At 52.6% G+C, this 21242-nt stretch overlaps 5 protein-coding genes across 5 annotated transcripts in view; 2 read left to right on the forward strand and 3 right to left on the reverse strand.

Annotated features, from left to right (window-relative positions):
• Positions 1 to 16: 16 nt before the first annotated feature.
• Positions 17 to 3150, reverse strand: CONPUDRAFT_113146 (uncharacterized protein). The gene is made up of 10 exons (XM_007777018.1): positions 2678 to 3150; positions 2612 to 2624; positions 2256 to 2553; positions 2111 to 2200; positions 1967 to 2057; positions 1323 to 1914; positions 1109 to 1256; positions 761 to 1044; positions 507 to 705; positions 17 to 425 (listed from the first exon to the last, which is right to left on the reverse strand). Exons 1-10 carry the CDS (start codon positions 2749 to 2751, stop codon positions 379 to 381), a joined length of 1836 nt encoding a protein of 611 aa, XP_007775208.1. The 5' UTR covers positions 2752 to 3150; the 3' UTR covers positions 17 to 378.
• Positions 3151 to 3330: 180 nt separating this feature from the next.
• On the reverse strand, positions 3331 to 4471 carry CONPUDRAFT_85762 (uncharacterized protein). The gene is made up of 5 exons (XM_007777019.1): positions 4193 to 4471; positions 4006 to 4135; positions 3688 to 3953; positions 3485 to 3638; positions 3331 to 3428 (listed from the first exon to the last, which is right to left on the reverse strand). Exons 1-5 carry the CDS (start codon positions 4205 to 4207, stop codon positions 3388 to 3390), a joined length of 606 nt encoding a protein of 201 aa, XP_007775209.1. The 5' UTR covers positions 4208 to 4471; the 3' UTR covers positions 3331 to 3387.
• Positions 4472 to 6384: 1913 nt separating this feature from the next.
• Positions 6385 to 8165, reverse strand: CONPUDRAFT_140410 (uncharacterized protein). Its single transcript, XM_007777020.1, has 5 exons — positions 7585 to 8165; positions 7491 to 7535; positions 7329 to 7427; positions 7053 to 7279; positions 6385 to 6997 (listed from the first exon to the last, which is right to left on the reverse strand). The coding sequence occupies exons 1-5, from the start codon at positions 7940 to 7942 to the stop codon at positions 6746 to 6748; spliced, it is 981 nt and encodes a 326-aa protein (XP_007775210.1). The 5' UTR covers positions 7943 to 8165; the 3' UTR covers positions 6385 to 6745.
• Positions 8166 to 10479: 2314 nt separating this feature from the next.
• Positions 10480 to 13006, forward strand: CONPUDRAFT_147628 (uncharacterized protein). Its single transcript, XM_007777021.1, has 6 exons — positions 10480 to 10985; positions 11070 to 11563; positions 11810 to 11844; positions 11918 to 11986; positions 12147 to 12623; positions 12702 to 13006. Exons 1-6 carry the CDS (start codon positions 10833 to 10835, stop codon positions 12740 to 12742), a joined length of 1269 nt encoding a protein of 422 aa, XP_007775211.1. The 5' UTR covers positions 10480 to 10832; the 3' UTR covers positions 12743 to 13006.
• A 2935-nt stretch (positions 13007 to 15941) lies between these two features.
• The window catches only part of CONPUDRAFT_113150 (uncharacterized protein), a gene marked incomplete at its 3' end in the record, with an annotated part of 15566 nt that continues 10265 nt past the window's right edge, over positions 15942 to 21242 (forward strand). Inside the window, exon 1 of the mRNA XM_007777022.1 lies at positions 15942 to 16868. Within this exon, the coding sequence (XP_007775212.1) occupies positions 16137 to 16868 (732 nt within the window). The remainder of the gene's footprint in view (positions 16869 to 21242) is intronic.

Raw genomic sequence — 21242 nt, forward strand, 5'->3', positions numbered from 1 at the left:
GCTCCAAAGCTAGCTACGATTATAGAATTAGAGTATATAAGACATGACTATACGTATCATTGGTTCAAGGATAGTTCGAGTACTGGGAAGCGTGTACGTCCCACTTGACTAAAGGAAACTGAGAAGGGAATCAAGTGCAAACAGAAAAGCAAGAGTCAAAGCATCCCAAAACAAAATCAGAAAGAAGCGAAAGCAAATAACAGTGTTCTCTATGCGCTACAAATCCAATGCAATACTGCGACCGGTCCGGTAAGTTCCCGGTACGTTTACAAGCAGTAAGGAGACACACCTTGAAAGAACGTGTATGTGGAAGATCAAAAAGTACTAGCGAAACCCGGTCCGTGTACGCATGCGTAATGATATGATAGAAAAAGAAAATCAGGAGATAAACTGCGCCTGCAGGCGCTCCAATTTGTCCTTCAAGCCTGTGCGGCGCAGTAGTTAGTAATCTATAAAACATCCGAGGCGCAAAGGCACCAAAGAGCCGAGCCGCCGGGGTTGCTTACCAGTGAAGACAGGGGAAGCGGAGGAGAGTCCGCTCTCCAGCATGCTTCGTAAGAGAATAGCGAGCGTGATGTGTCTCGGAACGGGCGCCGCTTCGCCCACGCCGACTGATGCTGGATCTGGAGCGGGGGTGTGGAGGGTGCCCTGTTGGGACCATGTAACTTCTGACTGGAGCATGCTGCAGACGGACGCAAAGACGTGCTAGAGAATACGTTAAAATGGTCTCTCAATACGATTAAGAAGCAGAGTTGCTTACTATGACAAGAGGACTCGGTAGCTGTGACACTCCCAAAACGCCCGCAACCTCCTTCACCGAGTCGTCCCACTTTTGCAGCGACATGGGGTAGTTATAGTGGAACGTGTGGTGCAATCTTAAACGCGCGGCGTGCGCAAGAACAAACGACGTCAACACAGTACGAAAGGAACCATGGTGCTCGGGGGAAGATTTGATTGAAGAAAAGCGAAGTAGGAAGTTGTCGATGAGGTTGTCGAGCGTCCGGCAGCGGGCCCAGTAGTTGGCATCCACGGGTATGCCGCTTCCTGTGGTAGGTGCGATGACTATTTGACAAGGCCCTTAAAAGACGAAGACGCACATGGCACTCACCTCCTTGGTCATCCATGCTCAGCGCAGTCGATGCCTGGAAGAGCGCCGCGGCCTTTGCCTCCAGAGTAAGCCTGGTGGGCGCTTGCTCCTGCGAGAACATGGAAAAGACATCCGTGTTCGACGAGCCGATAATCGGGGTACCCTGCAACTGTCACTTTAGATATAGAAAAGACGATCATAACGCCGACGATTGTAAAGATAGAACAAAACTTACATGTTCATAGTCCGCATGCTCGAGCGGCCACGGCGTCGAGATCCGACTCTCGAACGCCGGTAGACCGGACGGAACGCCGAGAAGGGCGGAGATAGAGCTCTCTAGCGCGAACACGGCCCAGAATGCGTGCACGCGTTCGCCCAGCTCGACCACATCGTCGGTATGCTGCAAAGTCCTACGGCCATCTCCGAGTACGCCGAACAGTGCGTTCGAGGCTTCAGCGCCTTGACGGTCGAGAGAAAACGCGCAAACTAGCGAGACAGCGATGGAACTGTGACACCGTGCGTCGACGGGCCGAGCCCTAGTGAGGAAGTAGTACGACAGGAGGATCTCCGCCTGCAGGATATGAACGAATGCGCTGGAGTCGACGTCTGGAGATGCGCGTGTGAGGTGGTCTTGTGCGCGATGAAGTAGCCCATCCTCAGAGTCATGGATTACGTCACTTGAGAGAACCCTGCTCCAAAGCGTAACTAAGGCACCCAGGGCGCGCGAAGAGTGGCCGGTGAGAGTTTGGTGAACCGTTTTCTCTCGGAACCGTTCCACGTTTAAAAACCAGCCTACGCTAGTGGCGTATGCCTGGAACGTGGTCCATCTGCCTCCCTCAAAGTAAGTATGTGCGTACCCAAAAGACGAGAGATGCTCACGCGATCGACAGCTCTTCCCCACTATCGCTTTGCGCTTCGTGCGACCGTGCCGACCCTTCTCTCGAGCCAGACGAGCTATGGGCTGTGATATCTGCATATCATCGTCAGCGAGGTGAACGGATTTGTCGCGTTCATGGTACTTACTAGGAGGAGCTAGATGCGTTGAGGACATCGCCGGACCTTGTGAGTGCCTGAAACCTTCGCCTGAGTCGGACGAGTCATGCGAAGTAATCTCTAAAACCAGATGTAAGGGACGCACGAACCATGACCCTCGTACGGAGGGACCTACGTGTGGGGGAAAGGAAATTAGTCGAAGGCGACGACACGGACGCGCCCCCGTCTGATGGTGGGTCTGCACTACCACGCATCTCAGGCTGAGATGCAGACCCGGAGGGATGGCTATAGGGGCTCTGCAGCATAACGCTGCTGCTCGAGCGTTCGAGCTCGCGGACCCGCGCGCGTAGTTGGGTTACTTCGCGTCGGAGGACGTGACCAGTTAGTCGTGAATCGATGTCTCCGTAGTGGCATTCCGTAGCCCGACCGTTCCTGCTGCACCTCCCACAGACCGGCTGACCACCATCGCACCTCTAACATGCCACGTTTCCCAGTCAGCACCCTTTATTTTCACCATTCAAGTGCACTTACCACTTTCCGACGCCTATACAAGGGTCAATAGATGTGTTATGATAATCATCACCAAAGAATGCGTACCGGCAAGCCGAACATGCCATCCCCCATTGCAGCGGCGAGGACGAAGACGAGTTACTTGGGTTGGACTGTTGCATCAGTGACTGCTATCATGAGTCTCGGGGGAAGCGTAGAAAAAGAGAGGAGCCCGGCCACGGAGGTCGAGGTGTATATAAGTGTGGTGATTCTCGGAAAGTCAGACCACGCACCACACATTGTGCACTGCCCCGCTCGGCTTCTGGCTCTCGCGATGGAGTTCTAAGGGATATGACATGAAGTCTGAGGCAAGGATAGAGCTTGTCTTCCGACGGTGGTGCAATTCCATAGGCCTATCCGCTCCGCACCGCGCAGCGTGGACCGAGGCTAAGCGGACTAGCACAGGTTTCCGGAGGACTGTACCTGAAATTGGATCATCGCAACTATCTTCGTCCCGACGGTACCGCGGTGAGGAGCGAGCGATACATCCGTCGATCCTGTAAGCTAGCCTTTGGAGTGAGTGTACGTTTCGGGAGGAGCGGCAGATAATCACGTGATGAGGATTACTGCGGCACCACAAACCTATCCCGGAAGATGCCATACACCGATCTTACACCCTCGCGGGAGGCATTAATAGAGGCCGAGGCGTGGCTCAACTGGGTCGAGAGCTATCCAACTCGTGGTAGGCTGGATGAGTCATTAATGATGCAAATTAACATAGGTACAAAACACAGCATTGGGGACAAAGAGATATCGCCTCAAAGCATGGGCATGATAGCCTCGAGCTTCTCGCGGTAGCCTGTTCCGCCGCTCGCGTCAGCTGCATTATGTTTTGAGGGCACCGTCGGGACTTACTTTTCAGTGGCACCTCCGGACTCAGCGCCATGAGTGAATGTAATAGATAATCAAGCCCTTCAACCAACTTCGATCTCGCCGACAGCGAACGTCCGTGATTCTCTTCGCACTGCAATTCTTTGCGGATGAGATAACAGGTCGCGACCCAGAAGTTCTACCTTAGGTTAGACGGTCCGCCCCATTGATGATGCCGAATCACTCACACTCATCACCGGGTTGAAGATTTTGAGTGACGGCATGTCGACCTCCGATGCTGTATGGCAGAACTCCGCCAGTAGGTCGACCACTTCCGATCGTGCAGAAGGGTTACTATCTTCAAAAGGTAATCGGAGATAGATCCGAGTGAGGAGCAGCAACATCTTGTAGATAAGATAGAACCGGGCATCGGCTATGGGTAGCTCGCCGGTTCGCAGATTGTCTACCTTGACTAACAAAGAGCTTGATACCCGGTCATGATCTTGCACGGCATCTGCACAGCACAATAAGCTAGCTGACAAATATCGCGGAAGGCGAACTCATACCTATGTCTGTGTTGTCCTTCGTACAAAGAGTGGAAGCATGGTGGAAAGCTATTGCTACGCATGCGCCCAAAGCAAAGACATCACCTGGCTGCGATTCTTCACGTTGCTCTGCGAGGAGCCAAGATGTATCCTAGACGACGCTCCAGTCAACAAGCAAGATTAATCGCGGCAATAATGATATGCATACCTCCAATGTCAGCATGGATCTATTTCCCGTGACCACCGACAGGGTCTTGTCCAGGAAACAAACGTAGTAGAAGGCTTTTCGGCGGGCTTCGGGATTGAGATGATCCTTCAGCTCAAGATAGGGGCGGCCTTGATACTGAAGCTCGGTAAGGGGGGTGCTACAGCGTGGGGGCTCATGAAGCTGATGGTCCAGAGCAAGGGTCGCCGCTGCGCTCGCGTGGTAGCGAGCCTGCTGCCAGTAAGCGTTGCGTATACAGTAATATGCGAGAATGACTTCGGCTTGGAGGGCGTAAAGGAAGTTAGCGGGGGTCAGCTTGGCGACGGCATCATTCAGCTGGCCATGCACGAGTTTGCGTATGGCGGGTTCGTGAACCGTATGCTTGACGTCGCGAGAGAGGTGAACGGCCCAAAGCATAAAGGTGTTCCAGAACAGGGTCTTTTCCGGGCTATCGGGGGAACGGAACTCCTCTGCGGGGTCGAGGAAGTACCCAAGCCAGTGGGCATGCGGCTCGAAGTCATGAATGCTACGAAATTAATCTGGAAGCATGGCATAGAAGAATGAAGCGGACGCACGCCTGCTGGATATGTACCTGGGCCGGCCTGTCTCCTTCCCACCACGAATCAACCTCGCACGGACCAGCAGCGGGTGGCGACGTCATCTCCTTCTCGGCTGAGCTTTCGGTCATGCTGGGGGTGCTGTGGTCGGCTGGGGAGTTTGCGAAGGACGATATATCGGTGGAAGCACTGGGTGTATGCGCAGAGACTTCTTCGAGGCGAGCCTGGAGGCGCTGGACTTCGAGCTCCAGGGCTTCGGTGTGCGACATGCGGGCGTAACTCTTGTATTCGCAGTCCACCTGTATACCGAGACGCATACATTGATTGCAAACAGGTCGTGCACCACTGCATTTCTGAAGCCACCCCGTTAGAAAGGATACCGAAGAGGTCATGTTGAAACGCGTTGCGCACCACTTTGCGTCGTCTGTTGTCACACGAAGGGCGGTCGAACAGGACCGAACGGTCAGACGGCTGTCAACCTAAGTTAGAGCGATGCTTCGCACCGGCACGATGTGCACGCCTCTCCACGCTTCAGGCTTGCTGCTGAGGATGTCGACATGGGAGGAGGGGCCGGCTACAACGGTGAGTGTGGTTGACAGGTGTAATTTGAGCGCTATTTCCGTGGTGAGCTGGCGACGCTAGTTAGCACACGGCGTAGTGCGGTAGCATTGAGGATAGAGAACTGACGATAAAGAGTAGTTACGAATTGGCTGATGCGTACGTCGAGCACAAGAAACGACCAGGCATTGTTTGACGTCGGGGCTGCCGAGGGCAATGAGTCCTGTCAAAGTCATCGGGCTCACTCAGCCCCGCCGGTTATGTGGCTGTGCAGGGACTCCATCAAACAGCATTAGCCCCGAGACCGTCGTATATCTGAGGGCCACTGAAGAGCTGTGAAGCTCGAAACATCCTACATTCTGTCATGTGTGCACGATTGATTCCTATTACCGTCATAAGATTATCCACACAACGAGCGTATTTCATCAATAATGACACACAAAGGACATATGCACCGAAAACTTGGAGGAACCCAATTTCCTGAACATATTAAAATGCCTGCAAGTTTCGTAAATCGTGCTAATCTAGGTACTAAACGTGGGTTCTGGATCAAACGAGACATAGGTCAATCGGAAGTGAAGAAACAAATTTCATTCACCGTGCTAGGCTCCGCTATAGCTTAAAAAACACCAGTGTACCTCTAATGCGAAGCAAAACAAGTTCTCGCTGAATGCAAACCGCAGATGTGAGGGCAAATATCTTGCAAGTATTATATGGCAATCACTCAATCATCCTCAGTGATCGGGTGAGAACGGTTAACAGCCAGCAGTGTCATGTTCAATGTGTGAGTTAGAGCCTTATCTCTAGATCTCAGAGGAAGGTTTTTGTAGAGTACAGATAAGTTGTCCCCTATGTGGTCAAGAGCCAGGGATTAGAGAGAGAAGATTTCATATGTTTATTGAGACGACATGAGCGCTGTGGCCGTCCGTTGACAGGCGCGCGGATCGGACCCTCAACTTCTGGTCCGAATACAGTAACTGTACTGTCGGGGTAAAAAGCGGAAGTAGAAAACACGAGAAGTTAATGCAGAGAGCGCGGAAATTAATACCAGAGCGCCCAAGCCCAAAATCAAACGCCCACCCAAAACAAAGATAAAAAAAAAGATACCAGCACAATTCCTGCCATTACATTACAATACAGAGTCAAGTAGCATGTGTGGTCCGACCATACGTATCAGATAAGTATCCTAGTGCATAGAGCGTCCCATGGTAGTAGCTTGCATGTAAGATGAGAAGAAATCGGAAGTACTGTGCTATACAGTACCCGCGTATGAAAGCTTCTTTTTGATGTGATTCACCGGATGTCAATGAGAGTCCAATGTATGAGCACCGACACTGACGTCGTCCTGCGTGTCAGCGGCGTCTATGACGGGAAAAAACCGTCTGTTGTCTAACGTCCCAGAGAAAACCGCTCCGCGGTTCATCCATACCCCGCCGTCCCACTAGCTCCCCGAAGAATTGGAGTCTGGAGATGAGAGATTCACCTCAGCGCACCGGTGCTTATCTCGCGTGCCCTGAGTCGAGAAGACATGGCGGCATCGGTTGCACAGCCACTCGCAGACGCGGCCATGTTTTGACACCTCGTGGCGGAGGCGGTCGTGCTGGCGGGAGAACGTTTCTGCGCAGCCCATCTCGCACGGATAGCGCACCCGCGGGCTCTGACGGTGCGTCGTCATGTGAAGGTTGAGTGTGTACTGCGGCGACGTGATAAGTAACAAGGAAATGGGCGGTAAGAAGCACAGGATTCACCTTGCTGGCGAAACGGCGGGGACAAGACGGGTCCAGGCATGGGAAACGGCGAGGGCGTTTGCGCGAGACTGCTTGCTCCGCGCCCGTTGATTGCTTTTCAAGTGTGGGTGTAGGGGTGGCTGAACGAGACACGGCGGGTGTGGTGGCTTCGGATGGGGGTGGTGCCCGAGTACACTGCTCGAGTTGTTCATGCGTATCATAGGAAGGTATGGAAATTATCCGTTGGTCTGCGACGAGTCAGGATGAGGTTCAGATGGAGTGAGTCAAACAACTCACCGTGCTCAGCCTGAGATTGCATGAAGTCCTGGAAGAACGTGCTGTCCGTCGATCCTAGGACAGCCGAGAAACTCGCGGGGTTAGAGTAGGACATTGAGCCTATGAGGCGAGTAACGTCAGATGCCTACACCGGCGGTATCGCAAGGTCGATGTGAAACTCACTCATGTCGTTCATGAAGGTGTCTTGTATAGGGAAATCGTACGATACTATCAATAGCATGAGCAACGCTCCGAGACACACGGAAACCTAACTTACCTGGCAATGCCTGTGATGACATCTGAGGCGATGGTGCCGCAGACTGCTCACCCACGTTCGGTTGTGATGAGTACAAGTCATGGTTATAGAAGGTGCTCGTTGCGGGAGGAAGCGAGGATGGCTTCGCGGACTGCTGTTGGCCCGGCTTCTCTGCAGCGAAGACTCGCAGTGTTCGTTGGCCGTTGACGATATGCGTCTCGATCTTGACATCGACGCCAGAGTAGTCTGCGGTTGGTGCACTCAGCGACGGCTGTGATGTGTCGAGATGGAGACTAGGAGGTCCGTCTGTGAGTCCGAGGCAAACTCTGAATTGGAGAAGCTGAGGTATCGACAGCGTCAGAGACAGTTCAGAAGCCATCGCGGCCGGGGGTGAGATGATGAAAGAGAGTGGGCAGAAGGTTAGACGAGAAGACGCCTCGATGTGATCTTCTATATTTACCCAGGCGACGAGCACACATCGCTCAGTTCTAGAGGGCAGTGTAAAAGGCGCTGATCGCAGGTCAATCTCGGGTGGACGGCTCGCATCACATACGATTCAAATCGTGTTATTCGGCGTGACTGACCAGCATGGCCGACCATCGAAGTTTCAGGTTCAGGTTCGGAAGCAAGTGGGTGACGGGCGGAAGGAAATGCCAAGAAGCCTCGCTGCGTGAGTATCGGGTTTCCACGACCATTATACAGCACTGTTCCTTTTGGGCAAGGAGCCTTTTTGGCAGTTCCTACTTCAGATTAATGCGCCGCAGCTGGTATGCGGTGACTCCAGTGCAAGGTGAAGGGACCTGCAAACCTCAAAGCTGTAGTCTTGCGTCGCCGCCAAGCATTATGTCTGCTAGAATATAATATCGCTCCATTGAACGCGTCAATCATGTCTGTGATCCTGCCGGACGGCTACACCCAGGTTGTTGTTGTCCATCCTTCAACACATCCAAGTCAACCGTACTCACAACTGTCATCTTCCTTACATATCTGGCGCTCCTAACGGCGGTTTAGCGCCGCCTGTCACCCTTTCTCAGGAATCACTGACATACCTTACATGCGCGTCTGTTAGCTGATCATTTCAGTCAGCGTGCCTTGACTAATACGTCACCCCGCAGATGACATATCGAGCACTGAATATCAAACATTGTATCGAGGGAATGTTGGTAATAAGTATTGATAATGTTGCGGCGACTGTGAAGAGCCAACATTCCCATTGTAACTCATCGGAGAGACTGATCGCAAGGGAAAAAATCAGATTGCAACGAGGATATGCTCAAGTTCAACAAGGCGGGAATATGTCAATCGTACTGATCAGATTTCAGCACCTGGGCAGCCTTACCGTAACAACTCGACGAAAGAGCGTCTCAGGTACTCACCATACGATCCACCCTGCAAAGATGGATTCAGTTTGATTCAAAGTTTCCTTGTCAACGAATTTGGCGATGTCAGCAAGAGCCAGGAGTCGACGTTGAACACGCGATGGTTAGGGGGGATCAGTTAAAGTCCAACAAACAGTGTGCAGTGAAGGGATGGTCCAGCTACAAGTTCCAGAGACCGGGCACGTTCGTTGGGTAACTCCGCGGCATCACGCTGATCATCGATCGGCCCCTCGGGTATTCGGAGTAACATATACGCCGACGTTGCTCGCCATCAGATGGAACAGTGACGATGGCTGTCGGCGGACTAGTCGTGCTTGATCGCGAAGGATCGCGAGCGCTTTGTGGCAGTTTGTGGCTGACGCTGGATGAATTACTGGCGCACAACTGGCGCACCTACATCGCGCTCTCGTCGCGCCCATACTGACAGCTGTCTATGCATTTTGGCTGCGCTGATCTTTGTCAGCCATGGCCGTGAAAGAGAAAGTCTGACTCGGAGCGCCCTCGCTTACTTAACTTGACAATCCCACATGCACGTTGCGAGAAACAGACAACTGCGGAGGATGAGATAACGCGTCTGTGAACATTTAATATCCTACTGCGAGGAACACGCGCTTGGCACGGTAACATTGACAAGGCACGGCTTGAGATCGGATGCATATGGTACTTTGTGTATCCAGTCGTTTGCACCCTTTTGAACCCGGAAAGATTTCCGTCGGTCTAGAACTCTACCTTCCGCGATCACACAGATGTCATGTCAACTTCAATTCATCAAACGTCAGACCTTGTCAGGCTTGCCGTGATCGTCGAGTCCGCACGTCCTCGAACGTTGCTTGAGGCGGGTACCTTGCAGATCAACAACTCCTCAAGCCAAAATGTCTCATATCCGTGCCACTTTTCTTCCTTGACCGCGACATCGGCACTGGAACGTACGATACATCGCAGACCTTATGATGGCGTGGTGTGTGCGACCTTGATCCGCGGTGCAGTCGCGTTGTGTTTCAGACGATAAGAGCGATGGATCACGAACGGTGTGTGTTAAACTTTCGATGCGTTCAAAATATTCGCAGGCTATGCGATAATCTCCGAGCGGCGAGCGCTGCAAGCAAGTCGATTGCGGAGACGTACATGCATTGAATTCAAGGTACGCCCCGTCAACGCAGACGGAGCGCTTATCACGACCGACGATCCCGCATGGCACTTTGATAGCGCCCATAATATATTCAGCAAGCAAACTTCCGTTTCGAAGTGTTCATCTGACCTTTTCGATGACAAAACGTCCGATTATTGAATGTTGCGGAATAGGCGTAGATAGGAGTACGAGGACACACAGCGATACACTGCATCAGAACTCTCGTCGCGTTCGCGGAAGCAGATTGATGGGATCACCTTCTCGCAGGTTAGGGGCTTTCCTTTTAAATACGGTTATAATGCACCTCTCCCCTATCACTCCTATCACTGTAGTCTGTGAAGGCAGGGCATGTTCTCGGGACGGCATATATTCGGACCAGCAGTCAGAGTAAGATGGTCGATAAATATGATCTAATTGAAAAAGCGACAAGGTACATTCTTCAAGTCACCTCATCGTTTACATCATTTCGGGCACCCGGTCGACCGGTAGGTTGTGGGCGGGTGCATGCACAATGCGAAGAACAAAATCGAGTGAATGGCCAGCATTTCAGCGCTAGTGGCGCCTTCTGGTACGTGTTTTTGACAGTCTCGGTGCAGTGGGGCGGCGCCGCCCCGACATGCTAGCCTAACTCAAGCAGACCAAAGCGCCACTATCAAGTTCACGATCTAGTGGAGAGAAAGACATAAAGGAGCGGGGCCCATCGTGCCAGCGTCGCCAGAAAGACCATCCGGAAGTGCACTCACCGAACATCACCGAGTACAATGTCCGCCTTCAAGGTCTCCATCGTGTTCGCGATGGTCGCGACGATGTATGCCGCCCTAAAGCCACCCCATGTGGTGCCCAAGACTGCCGACCGCCCCAAGGTGACATGGATAGAGACGTGGTCCCACAACCTGCTGTACTTCCTCGTGCAGGTGAGTGTTGGCCGTGTACATCTGTGATGTATAGATGGGCCTGACCGAGACACTGCGATCATGACTCATCGCGTACTTACATAGTGGATATGGATCCTCCCTGCGTTACTCGACCTGTCGGCGGAGTGCACGACGCTGAACATGCTTGCCCCGCCAAGCTTATCAGCATCCTGCGAGATAGCGCCGTACATTCCTCATACCCGGACTGAATACCTGCTAGCTGGCATGGGAGTCGTGCTGGCCGGCGTCTCCATTCGAAAGTGGTGCTACAGGACGATGGGTTGTATGTTCACATTCGAGTTTGCGATTCAAAGGGACCACACGCTCATCACGGATGGTCCGTACGCCTGGGTGCGTCACCCCTCGTACACGGGAGGCATTGTTCTCCTAGCGGGATGCTGTATAGCGTATGGTCCGTGGGCGTGGACGGTGGAGAAGACCGGTCGTCTGGTATGGATTTCGATCGGCCTAAGCACGCTGTGGATCGTCTTCTCGCTGTTGGCTGTCGGAGTAATGATTAGTCGGTGCAGGGTGGAGGACGAAGGTCTGAGGAAGAAATTTGGTGTGCAGTGGGACAGGTGGGCTGAGAAGGCGAGGTGGAAACTCGTTCCCGGGTTGTATTGAGCAGAGGGGGCCGAAGGTCCGAGTGTAACGTAAAGAGCATATTGGGGTTACGCACCTTGTGAACCATTTGTACCTTCCAACCATCAAAGGACCACCCTCTCGTAATCGCAGCCTGGATGTTAGGGAAGCCCGTGACGGCCCGCGAAGATGCAAAGGCTAGCTGATAGCAAGTGAGTAACTGGACAGATATATCTCGATAGGCAAACCAGTGGGAGACTCGGAAACCCTCCCGGAGGTAAACATCGAGCGTTGAACAGCCTGATAGACATTCCGGCATCGTAAACGAGGCAATGCACTGACGATAATAGGCAGGATAACGTTATCGTCATCGACGGAAGTTGCTAGGCCAGTAGACCGGCGGCGAGCGTCTATTCTAGGTTAGTCCAGGCTGTGGACCTTTTTTACCTCCGCCCAACGTGCCCGTCGAGCTGCACAAGACACCTGTCAAAAGTCAACCACATCAAATGCTTGGGATAACACCGAGTAAGTTGACCCCACACCTCTCTGAAACAGCATCGTGGTAGACGACCTTAACAGCTACAGCCTCATCCATGACCATGGTGGTCGACTCGGCCGCCATGGACTGCGACGCGACGATGAGCTGCGTCGACACCGCTGAGCCGTTCAAGTTCGTCACGCCATCCAAGTCTAAGCGCCCTCGCTCGCCTGCCAGCGCGTCACCCTCCTCGAACTCGTTCGGCCGCCCACACGTCCGCCAGAAGACGTCCACCATCCTCGCGCGCTTCTCCACTATCGCGCTCTCCGACGACCTCAGCGACGCGGACCACGCGGCGCTCGACAAGGACGTGCTCCAGCTCCAGCTATCTCTCCCACTCGACCTCGAGGGCGCCGCCACTCTCCTCACCTGGATCGTGCACTACTCCGCAGGGAAGCTTGACCACAGATACGTGTACCTCCCGCTTGCGAGGGACCTGGTGAGCGCGAACCACGACCTGAAAGAGGCGCTGGAAACTGCATGGGCAACCAAGTCCTTCAAAACCATTCGGAATCTTCGTGAGTCTCCACTCTTCTGCTTCCCGTTTAGGTGCCATGTATTGCGCCCAATACATTTGCTGAACCACGCTTGTATAGCCATGCTAAGGTCCTCAGACGCGCCTATCCGCCCTTCATGAGACGCATATACATACTCCAACACCGTTTATTCCCCCGCGAGCATACTCGAAGCATACTCAATAATCCGCAATACCACAGGTCGACATGATGCGACCAGACTGTCTATACCGTATCACCAGAGCCGTTTACCCGTATATCCTGTTCGACTGAAGTTTCTGTTCTTCTTTTTAGACCCCCCTGCGTCTCTGACGTACTTTGGTATCTTCATGCTTTTTGTACGCGTTCTGACACGCTGTCCTCAGCAATGTCAAATTGTTAATGGCCTTTTTCGAGAACATTTCTTGCAAGGCTCGGGCATTCTTCCGTAGTTTCTTGGATGCATGCGCGTCTGCAAATCCTCGCGATGCGAGGCTTTCTCAGCATTGACGGCTACGTGTGGTCTTCATATGCATGTCAACCCAAGCCCAGGACTGTATTTGATGTTCAGCGATGTAGACGGGCTTGGAAACGTCCTGCCATTTCCTCCTCGGACCCTGCATTTTGCCAGCTAACTCTAGCATGGGTCATCGCCATTGTTCGGTGGCCCTAAGGAAATATGCTTCTGTAACCTGTTGACAGTGAATTTGGTCAGACCTGTCGTCAAGCTAAATTACTCACGATGGCCTGCCAAGTCGTCGGTGATCTTCTGGCCGGTGACGTTTCGAGAATTACGTCGACAACTTGCTTTTCGTGCATCAGGAACGCGACGTGGACGTCCGCCACCGTCGGTCGCGTCGGCAACGTACCCATGTTTCACCGTTTATAAGTAAGAAGGATTGACAGCCCTTGTGTGAGATGCTTACGGTTTTGGCTCATCCAAGCACGACCCTGGCTTCAGACCTATCAGACGAGTCTCCATCCCAACCTGAGCTAGTGTTGCCGCGGTTCGAGAAACCAGCTCAAATCGGCTCCTTGAAATACCCTTTCTTGCGACGATCCCGACCAACTGAATGTTAGTCTTCGTGGTTTTTAGCCTCTACACAGCGCCGAGGTGTGTTATCTGGACTGATAGTAAGTGCAAGTACAAGTTTCATTGACTTGGTTCCAGCCAGTTCGCTAAATGCGGCAACGCTAACCTGAGCACCTCCACGCGTTGAGCAGAGCCCGCATGTGCTTTTGGTGCAATACCATGCCTGGCCGCCGAGTCAAGGGATGTGTCTCGGTTTCTTCGGCTCAGAGAGTGAATCTTCCTAAAGGCTGGAGATGATCTTGTTTTTGGCGCTCGTTCCTTAGCCACGCGTCTTCGGTAAGCTACCTTGAACACCGGATACTCTTCAGGCACATAGCATGTCATAGGCGGATTGCCTATAGAAATATTGCACAGTCGACAGTGTTCATCCCGATGATGATGGGTAGTATTGGGTTCAGTGGCGTATGCCGGTTTGCGTACATTATTTACGGGATTGCGCTACTTAGTAGTTCTCCGGTATGACTCTTTGCCTTTCACTCATCAGCGTATCCCTTGACTTCTTGTTCCGTCCATACGCAGCCTTGCACTACTGATCCAAGGTGCGGGGGAAAAGGTAGATCGGCCGATCTAGGGCCGATTGCACAGCATTACTCCGACCTAGGCCGAGCCTACCTACTCAACCGTGAGAAAGATGAGTATCCCTTTCGCCACCAACCTCTCTTTCCAGGGATTGTGCCACCCACAAGCCATCTGTGCTATGGAACGCACCCATGAGCCTCTTCTGAGACGAAGCCAGGTTAAGGGTCACTTATGATGTTGATGTACTATCATTCGAGAAGGGGGTTCTTGCTTCTCATCCTGTGTAATGACATCAGGAAAATGACAAGCCGCTTTACCGGCATTATCCTGACTTTGCCGAGATGAACCTATTTTTTCGGTATTTTCGGCTCTTTACTAGAGAATATTTGGCTAGAACACCGTATCAGTGGCATTTAAGCTGCAATTCTCGTTATGAAGAGTAAGCTATGAGTCTTTCAAACCAATTTGAATCCCAAATATAGCAGAATTGTGGTTTCAATTTTTGGGAAAGTAGGTTCACTCTGGCAAAGTCAGGAAAGTGCGGTTAATGCACGTGTCAAAATCCTGATGCTCACTAGGCGTGTTTTTTTGTCCTCGAGCACCTTGAGCGCTTCAAGACTACACTCTAGTACACTGCCTTACGGTAAAATTTACTAATAAATACATTGCATTGCAGATGATACGCCAGCCTAGGTGGGTGATAAGCAGCGAAAAAATGCAGAGAAAGGCGAATGAACACAGAATCGATGGTATATGTAACTGCCGACTTACGATGAGGATGACTTTAGGCTCCGACATGGTCGCAGAGAGAAATTGGATGGTAGAAGATCACTACGATCAAGGTCGCATCTAACGTCAAGCTTCAAGTATCAGCGGTGAAGCGCTGAGAGATCAACGGCGCGATGCATGATATCACGACGGCGTAGGAAATGGAGGTGATTGATCGTGCTGCAAGAGGTTCCAAGTGCCAAATCGCGCTCAACTTCAGTGAGTGGCGCCGATTGCGAGAGAAACACTCGCCCCTTTACTCAACCACAGCAAGATTAGCACCAAGTCGGCGCTCTTACTTCCTATTAAAGTATTTCATCACATATCAGAACATTCTTAAGGGAAAGGATGTTCGTATACTCACAAGTCAAGCTGTGTTAGGTCAGCGCCTGAAAACGCACAATTGAAAAGGTGCAGGCGAATAGGACCCTATCAGGAAAAGAAGAGTCCTGTCTTGTAGCTAGACACTTCTTTGATAAAAAAATTCATGCGTCTAAGAGTGCTTACTGAAAATTCTACAGCCACCAAAAACGTGTCTGGCTTCTTACAAAGCTCACTCTGTGGTCAATCTCTAAAGCCGCCCGACGTTATAAACTTTCTTGTGCGGCACCTCGCCTTCATCCGCTCGTATCTTTTTCTTCCGCTTTATGGGTGCTTCAGCATCAGTCCCTGACCACAGTGCGACGCACCACGCAATCAGAGAGGCAGAAAGATATCGACACGAGCTTGAACAGCGCGATCGCGCCGCACGAGAAGCGCACGAAAAGGCCAAGAGATTGGAAAACCAGGCAAGGATGGATGCAGACAGAGCGCAGAGGGCGGAGGACTCCATGAAGGCGGCGCAGGAAGACGCTGAACGCATTAAAGCAGAAGCTGAGGAGGCGCGGCTCTCAGCTGAGGAAGCGGCGGAGATGGGTCGCCAGGAGGCAGAGAGGCGGGAGGCTGAGCTGAGGGAGGAAGCGAGGAAGGCGGCCGAAGAAGCGCAGCAAGAGGCTCAACGCCAGCAGGAGATTGCGGCGGCGGAGAATAGACGTGCCGTGGAGGCCCAGCGCGTCGCTGAAGCCGCCGCTCTGGCTGCCGAAGAAGAGAGTAGCCGCGCACTCGCGGCGAAGGAAGAGGCGGAGCGCCACCTTCGGGAGGGAATTCAGCCCGTAATCATGCCCTCCACAGCCGATCTAGAGGAGGCGAAACGGAGGGTCGGATATCAGGAGGGAAAGCTTCACTTCGCCGTCACCGGCATCGCTGGGAGCGGGAAATCTTCACTGGTCAACGCCTTACGTGGCTTGCGCAATCGCGACGCTGATGCAGCTGCGACAGGCATCGCGGAAACGACGCTACACCTCGCCCGTTTCCCTGACGCCAACCCGGAAAATCCTGTCGTCTGGTTCGACATTCCTGGAGCAGGCACCTTGCAGATCAAGGACTGGCAATATTTCCACGACCAGGGGCTCTATGTCTTCGATGCGCTCATCGTCCTCGTCGACAACAGGTTTACGGCGACAGATGTTGCCATTCTTCGCAACGCTCGGCTCTTCGGGATACCCTGCTATATTGTGCGTTCGAAGGCGGATACCCACGTACGAAACGTCATGAAGGAGATGGGCTACGATAGCGACGACGACGAAGAACAGGACGCGAGCAGCCTGGAGAAGCTTGAACGGGAGGCTCGGGAGCACTTCATCGCCGCGACGAGACACACCGTCGGCGAGAACTTGCGCAGAGCGGACTTACCCGACCAGCGCGTGTACATCGTCTCCAACTCGACAATCCTTGGCGCCGTGAAAGGATCGATCTCCGCCAAAGCGTCGAAGAAAATGGTAGACGAGAAAGCACTTCTTGACGAATTGTCGGGAGACGCCAAGCGACGCAGAGGAGGCGAAGGAAGATTAGTCATTGAGCCAGCGTTGGGTGCAGTAGCCGAATGAGTCGTATAGACTAACAAACCGTACTGACCGTTCTTGTTCCATATTGTATAGCATTAATGCCGTGAAACTGTCAATATGCAAATTTCGAGTCGATACTATAGCGATTCTCATACCTCTGTCAAAGACATTAGTGTGATATAGCGATAGCGTTTTTCAAGTAATCCAAGCTTGTCTCCCTGTCTGCAAGCATGGATCCATGACCAATGCATCCAATGGGATTGGACAGGCGGTGAGTGACAAGGCCTGCCATGATACGCATCGGAACTTTCTATGCAGCGTCAGCTGTATCCTGTACTTAGTGAGATTAGATCCGTATCAGGCCTTAGCCGCAAAGATGAGCGCTATGAGATACGCACCTCCGCCGCGAGGACGTACCAGATCTATCCATGATCCATAGATCCTCTGGAATCCCATCAATGAATGTCAGCAACATGCAGTTGGGCTGAGGGTGAGCGGGCTCTTGCAGCAGTCACAACTTAAGCGCTTATTGCGAAGGTCTTCTTCACTTCCTGGGAACCTTCCTTCGTTATCGGCAGTGTTGTAAAGGGGATACTGACGCGTATTTAGACAGAATGTGCCGACCCCAGATGGCCAACATTTTGTTGTGGGTTACATTTGGCGCTGTCTCCGGGCTTAAAAGACACGTTCGCGTACATCCCAGCCTTCGACCATTTTGATACATCTGCTAGAAACCCACTGCACGGACAATTGTTTCCTGTTGAGACACACTGTCTGTACGCTTATCCGATATCGAAGACAAAGTCAGGCGTCGACGTGAGTCTAGCTCATCGCCTGAAACAAATGCAGAGAAACTCACACAAAAGGCAGCCATGCAAGCTTTTAAGGCAGAAGCAGAACGTGCAAGAAGGGAAGCGGAGCAAATCCGCGCCAATGCGCATCATGCGGCAGCCTCACAGCGCCAGGAAGCGCAACGCAGGGAAAACCAGCTGAGAGAAGAAGCGAGGAGGGCAGCAGAGTCGGCACAGCAGGAGACGCAGAGGCAGCATGTGATTACGGCGGACGAGAAGAGGAGAGCAGCTGAGGCGCAGCGGGCCGCTGAGGCTGCGGCTAGGGCGTCGACGGAACAGACCAACCACGCTGTTGCCGCGAAGACGGAAGCTGAACGTCAACTTCGCGAGGGTGTTCAGCCTGTCGTCATGCCCTCCGCGGCGGACATCGAAGGAGCCAAGCGTCGTATTGGGCATCGCGAGGGCCACTACCACTTCGCAGTCACCGGAATCGCGGGAAGCGGCAAGTCATCGCTTATTAACGCCTTCCGAGGCCTACGCAACCGCGATGCAGAGGCAGCTTCCACCGGAATCGCGGAGACGACCCTGCAGATCACCCGCTTTCCTGACGCGAACCCAGCCACCCACGTCGTTTGGTACGACGTGCCTGGTGCGGGGACGCTGCAGGTCCGCGATTGGCAGTACTTCAACGACCAGGGCCTCTACGTCTTTGATGCTCTAATCGTTCTTTTCGGCAACCGATTCACCATGACGGACATCGCCATCCTCCGCAACGCGCGCCTGTTCCACATCCCATGCTACATCGTGCGCTCCAAGGCAGACATGCATGTCAGGAACGTGATGAAGGAAATGGGGTACGATAGCGATGACGACCAGCAGGACGAGAGGAGTAGAGAGAAGCTCGAGGCCACAGCCCGGAACCACTTCGTCGCCGCGACAAGGAAGACCGTGCGGGAGAACTTGAGAGCGGCGGATCTGCCTGATCAGAGAGTATACATCCTCTCGAACTCTACGATGCTCAGTGCGATCAAGGGGTCGATTTCGGCAAAGGTATCGAAGAGGGCTTTGGACGAGAAGGAGTTCCTGAGAGACTTGACGGAGAACGCACAGAGACGCAGAGGTGCGGGGGCGGGGGCTTAGTGGACCAGCTACCGAGGTCTGTTACGCGAACGCACGAGATACGATGCTTTCCAACTTCCGTGTTTGTTTAGTTTATAATCTATGGCTTGACAGTCGCTGGCCAGTTTGCCTCTGTAGGGTTTTGACGAGGGTTCGCCGCAGAATGACTGACATGAGACGGGCGGAGAGACATGGGCAGGGGTTGACGAGGCCTACTTGGACTCACCCACCGCCTCGCGTGGAGGCTGGCGAAAAGAGCGAAAGTTGGGTCATACCGGTGCCAAGGAGTGTAGCCATGTAGAGTCCTGAACCTCACACTCTCGAACCTTGCCGCCGACTTGCTGTTTGCTGGCTTTGCTTCGTGATACATGGTGGATGATGCATATAACCTAGTGGAAAGTGGCACGCCGGGTCGGAAGGTGCGGGGACGCGACATGTCGTGGCTCGCTCCGACTCGGCAATTGCCGACGTCCTTTCTCTCCTGGATGTAACGACAACTTAACGCAGGCAAGGCCCGGTCGTCTACCTTACATCTGTCTTCACCCCGCTATATCACACAGGAAGCGATCAGGAACGCTTGAAATTCCTTGTTCAGGCAGTTTCCGTACGTGTAAAACGCAGAGGTATAAGATGCCCTTGCCCAACGACTCGGATGGGGGGAAGTTTTGAGTCAGAACTCTGTATGAATAGAAAGGCGCTTATTATGAAAGCTCACGGCGCCGCAAGCTGGAATTGGTTCGCTCATCCAGTTTAGAATAAGAACCAGCGTGTGCTTGCTGTGCGAGCGCCTACAGAAGCTAACGGAAATTGGATGGCCTCATGGCCACATTCAAAAGAGAACCTGGCGTCTTTTTGAACATAATTGACGGACGAGCCTCAGTTTTCAATATGAAATCACGAAGATCGTACAGCAGGAACACAGCTATGCCATTCTCCGTAATCAATGTTGCAGCATGCGACGTTTCCCACTCAGATAGACGATGAAAAAAAACACCTTGTAATTGATCTCAAGTGTGGTATAGACACAATGTGTGACAGCCTCCTCAAGAGGTCCCGCGGATATGATTGGAGGCGGGCTCTGAGAAGTTAACGAAAGGGATGGAGGAGACGATAGGTCGAGGTAACATGTGAGTGAGGCTATGATAGGAGGATAGGGAGAGAACATAAGCGCTGAGACTCACAGTATGATAAACTTCCTGCGCTGCAATTTGCTCAGCGATATGGGCGTCATCCATAAGTAGTTACCGCAGTGAGCACTCACGGAGGAACGTGTGTTCCATAATCTCTCACTGAAGTCAGAGCTGTCTGACGTGTCGAAAACAAGCCAAAAGTCTCTCTATCACTGGATTCATGTAAAATAGCGGTGACTCAAAGTTGCCTACCACTGCGATTAACAAAGGGTACCTGTGCTGGAGTATACTAAATGAGATCCGGAAATAACATAGCCCAGGGGATGAGAAACGACCCTACATGGAAAGCCACCCACAGAACTCAAATTCATGTCCGACGAGTGACTTCTAAGACAATGAATGGAAATAACGACATATGGATGGGCTAAGGGTGGGCGGCTTATTACATCGTCCACAGAGTACGCGCTTAATTTGAAGGTCTTCTGTGATTCCTGCAACCTTGCCTTATCATCGCCATCATTGCAAAGGGTACGCCGACTATTATTGAGAACGCACGTTGGCTCCGATAACTTAACGTTCCGTTGCGGAATGTGACGCCGCCGCCACAGGGTTAAAAGACATGTCCGCGCTCTACGTCCCTCCGATCCTCTCGAGACACCCTCTATAAGGCTACGACATGGGCGGAGGACACTCTAGGCACCGCCGTAACGCACAACGCCAGATCGAAGAGGCCAACAGGCTTCGACGCGAACAAGAAGAACGCGAACGCGCAGCCCAGGCCGCAAGGGAGGAAGCAGCAAGACCACATCATGGAGTAGGACCCGGATGAGTGTCATCGTGTCAGCGGATTTGAGCGAGATGATATTTGTCGCTCGAGCGGACTGTCGGCCCAGTGTCGTGTACCTTCGGATGGGCGGAGAGCCCGGCGGACGGGTAGTGGAGGCCAAGCCACTGAACATCCGACTATAAGAATGCACCAGGAGGATGGCTAGGCTGTGTAAGTGAGTGACATCGACGGGCGGACATGCGTCCGAGGGTAGTAACAGGAGCGTAGGTTAGTGAAACGCGAGGCTAATGGAGTGCCATCGCTCAGCGGACATGTCATCGGACAATACATTGATCAGTCGCGTCTCAGCAAATGTAACCATTGGGTGTATAAGATGGGAATAGAGAGCCATCGAACAGCGGATATGTAGCCGGACGAGATAAGAGAATAATTAAAGTTAACATGTGTCGGATTTGTAGTTGAGGTCCATCGGTAGAGCGGACAGTATGCCGGACTGAATGATGTGAAAGCCTTTTTTGAATATGGTTACAATTTTAAAGCTAATAAGTGCCAG

The sequence above is a fragment of the Coniophora puteana genome, assembly GCF_000271625.1.
Source record: "Coniophora puteana RWD-64-598 SS2 unplaced genomic scaffold CONPUscaffold_19, whole genome shotgun sequence".
Taxonomy (NCBI): domain Eukaryota; kingdom Fungi; phylum Basidiomycota; class Agaricomycetes; order Boletales; family Coniophoraceae; genus Coniophora; species Coniophora puteana.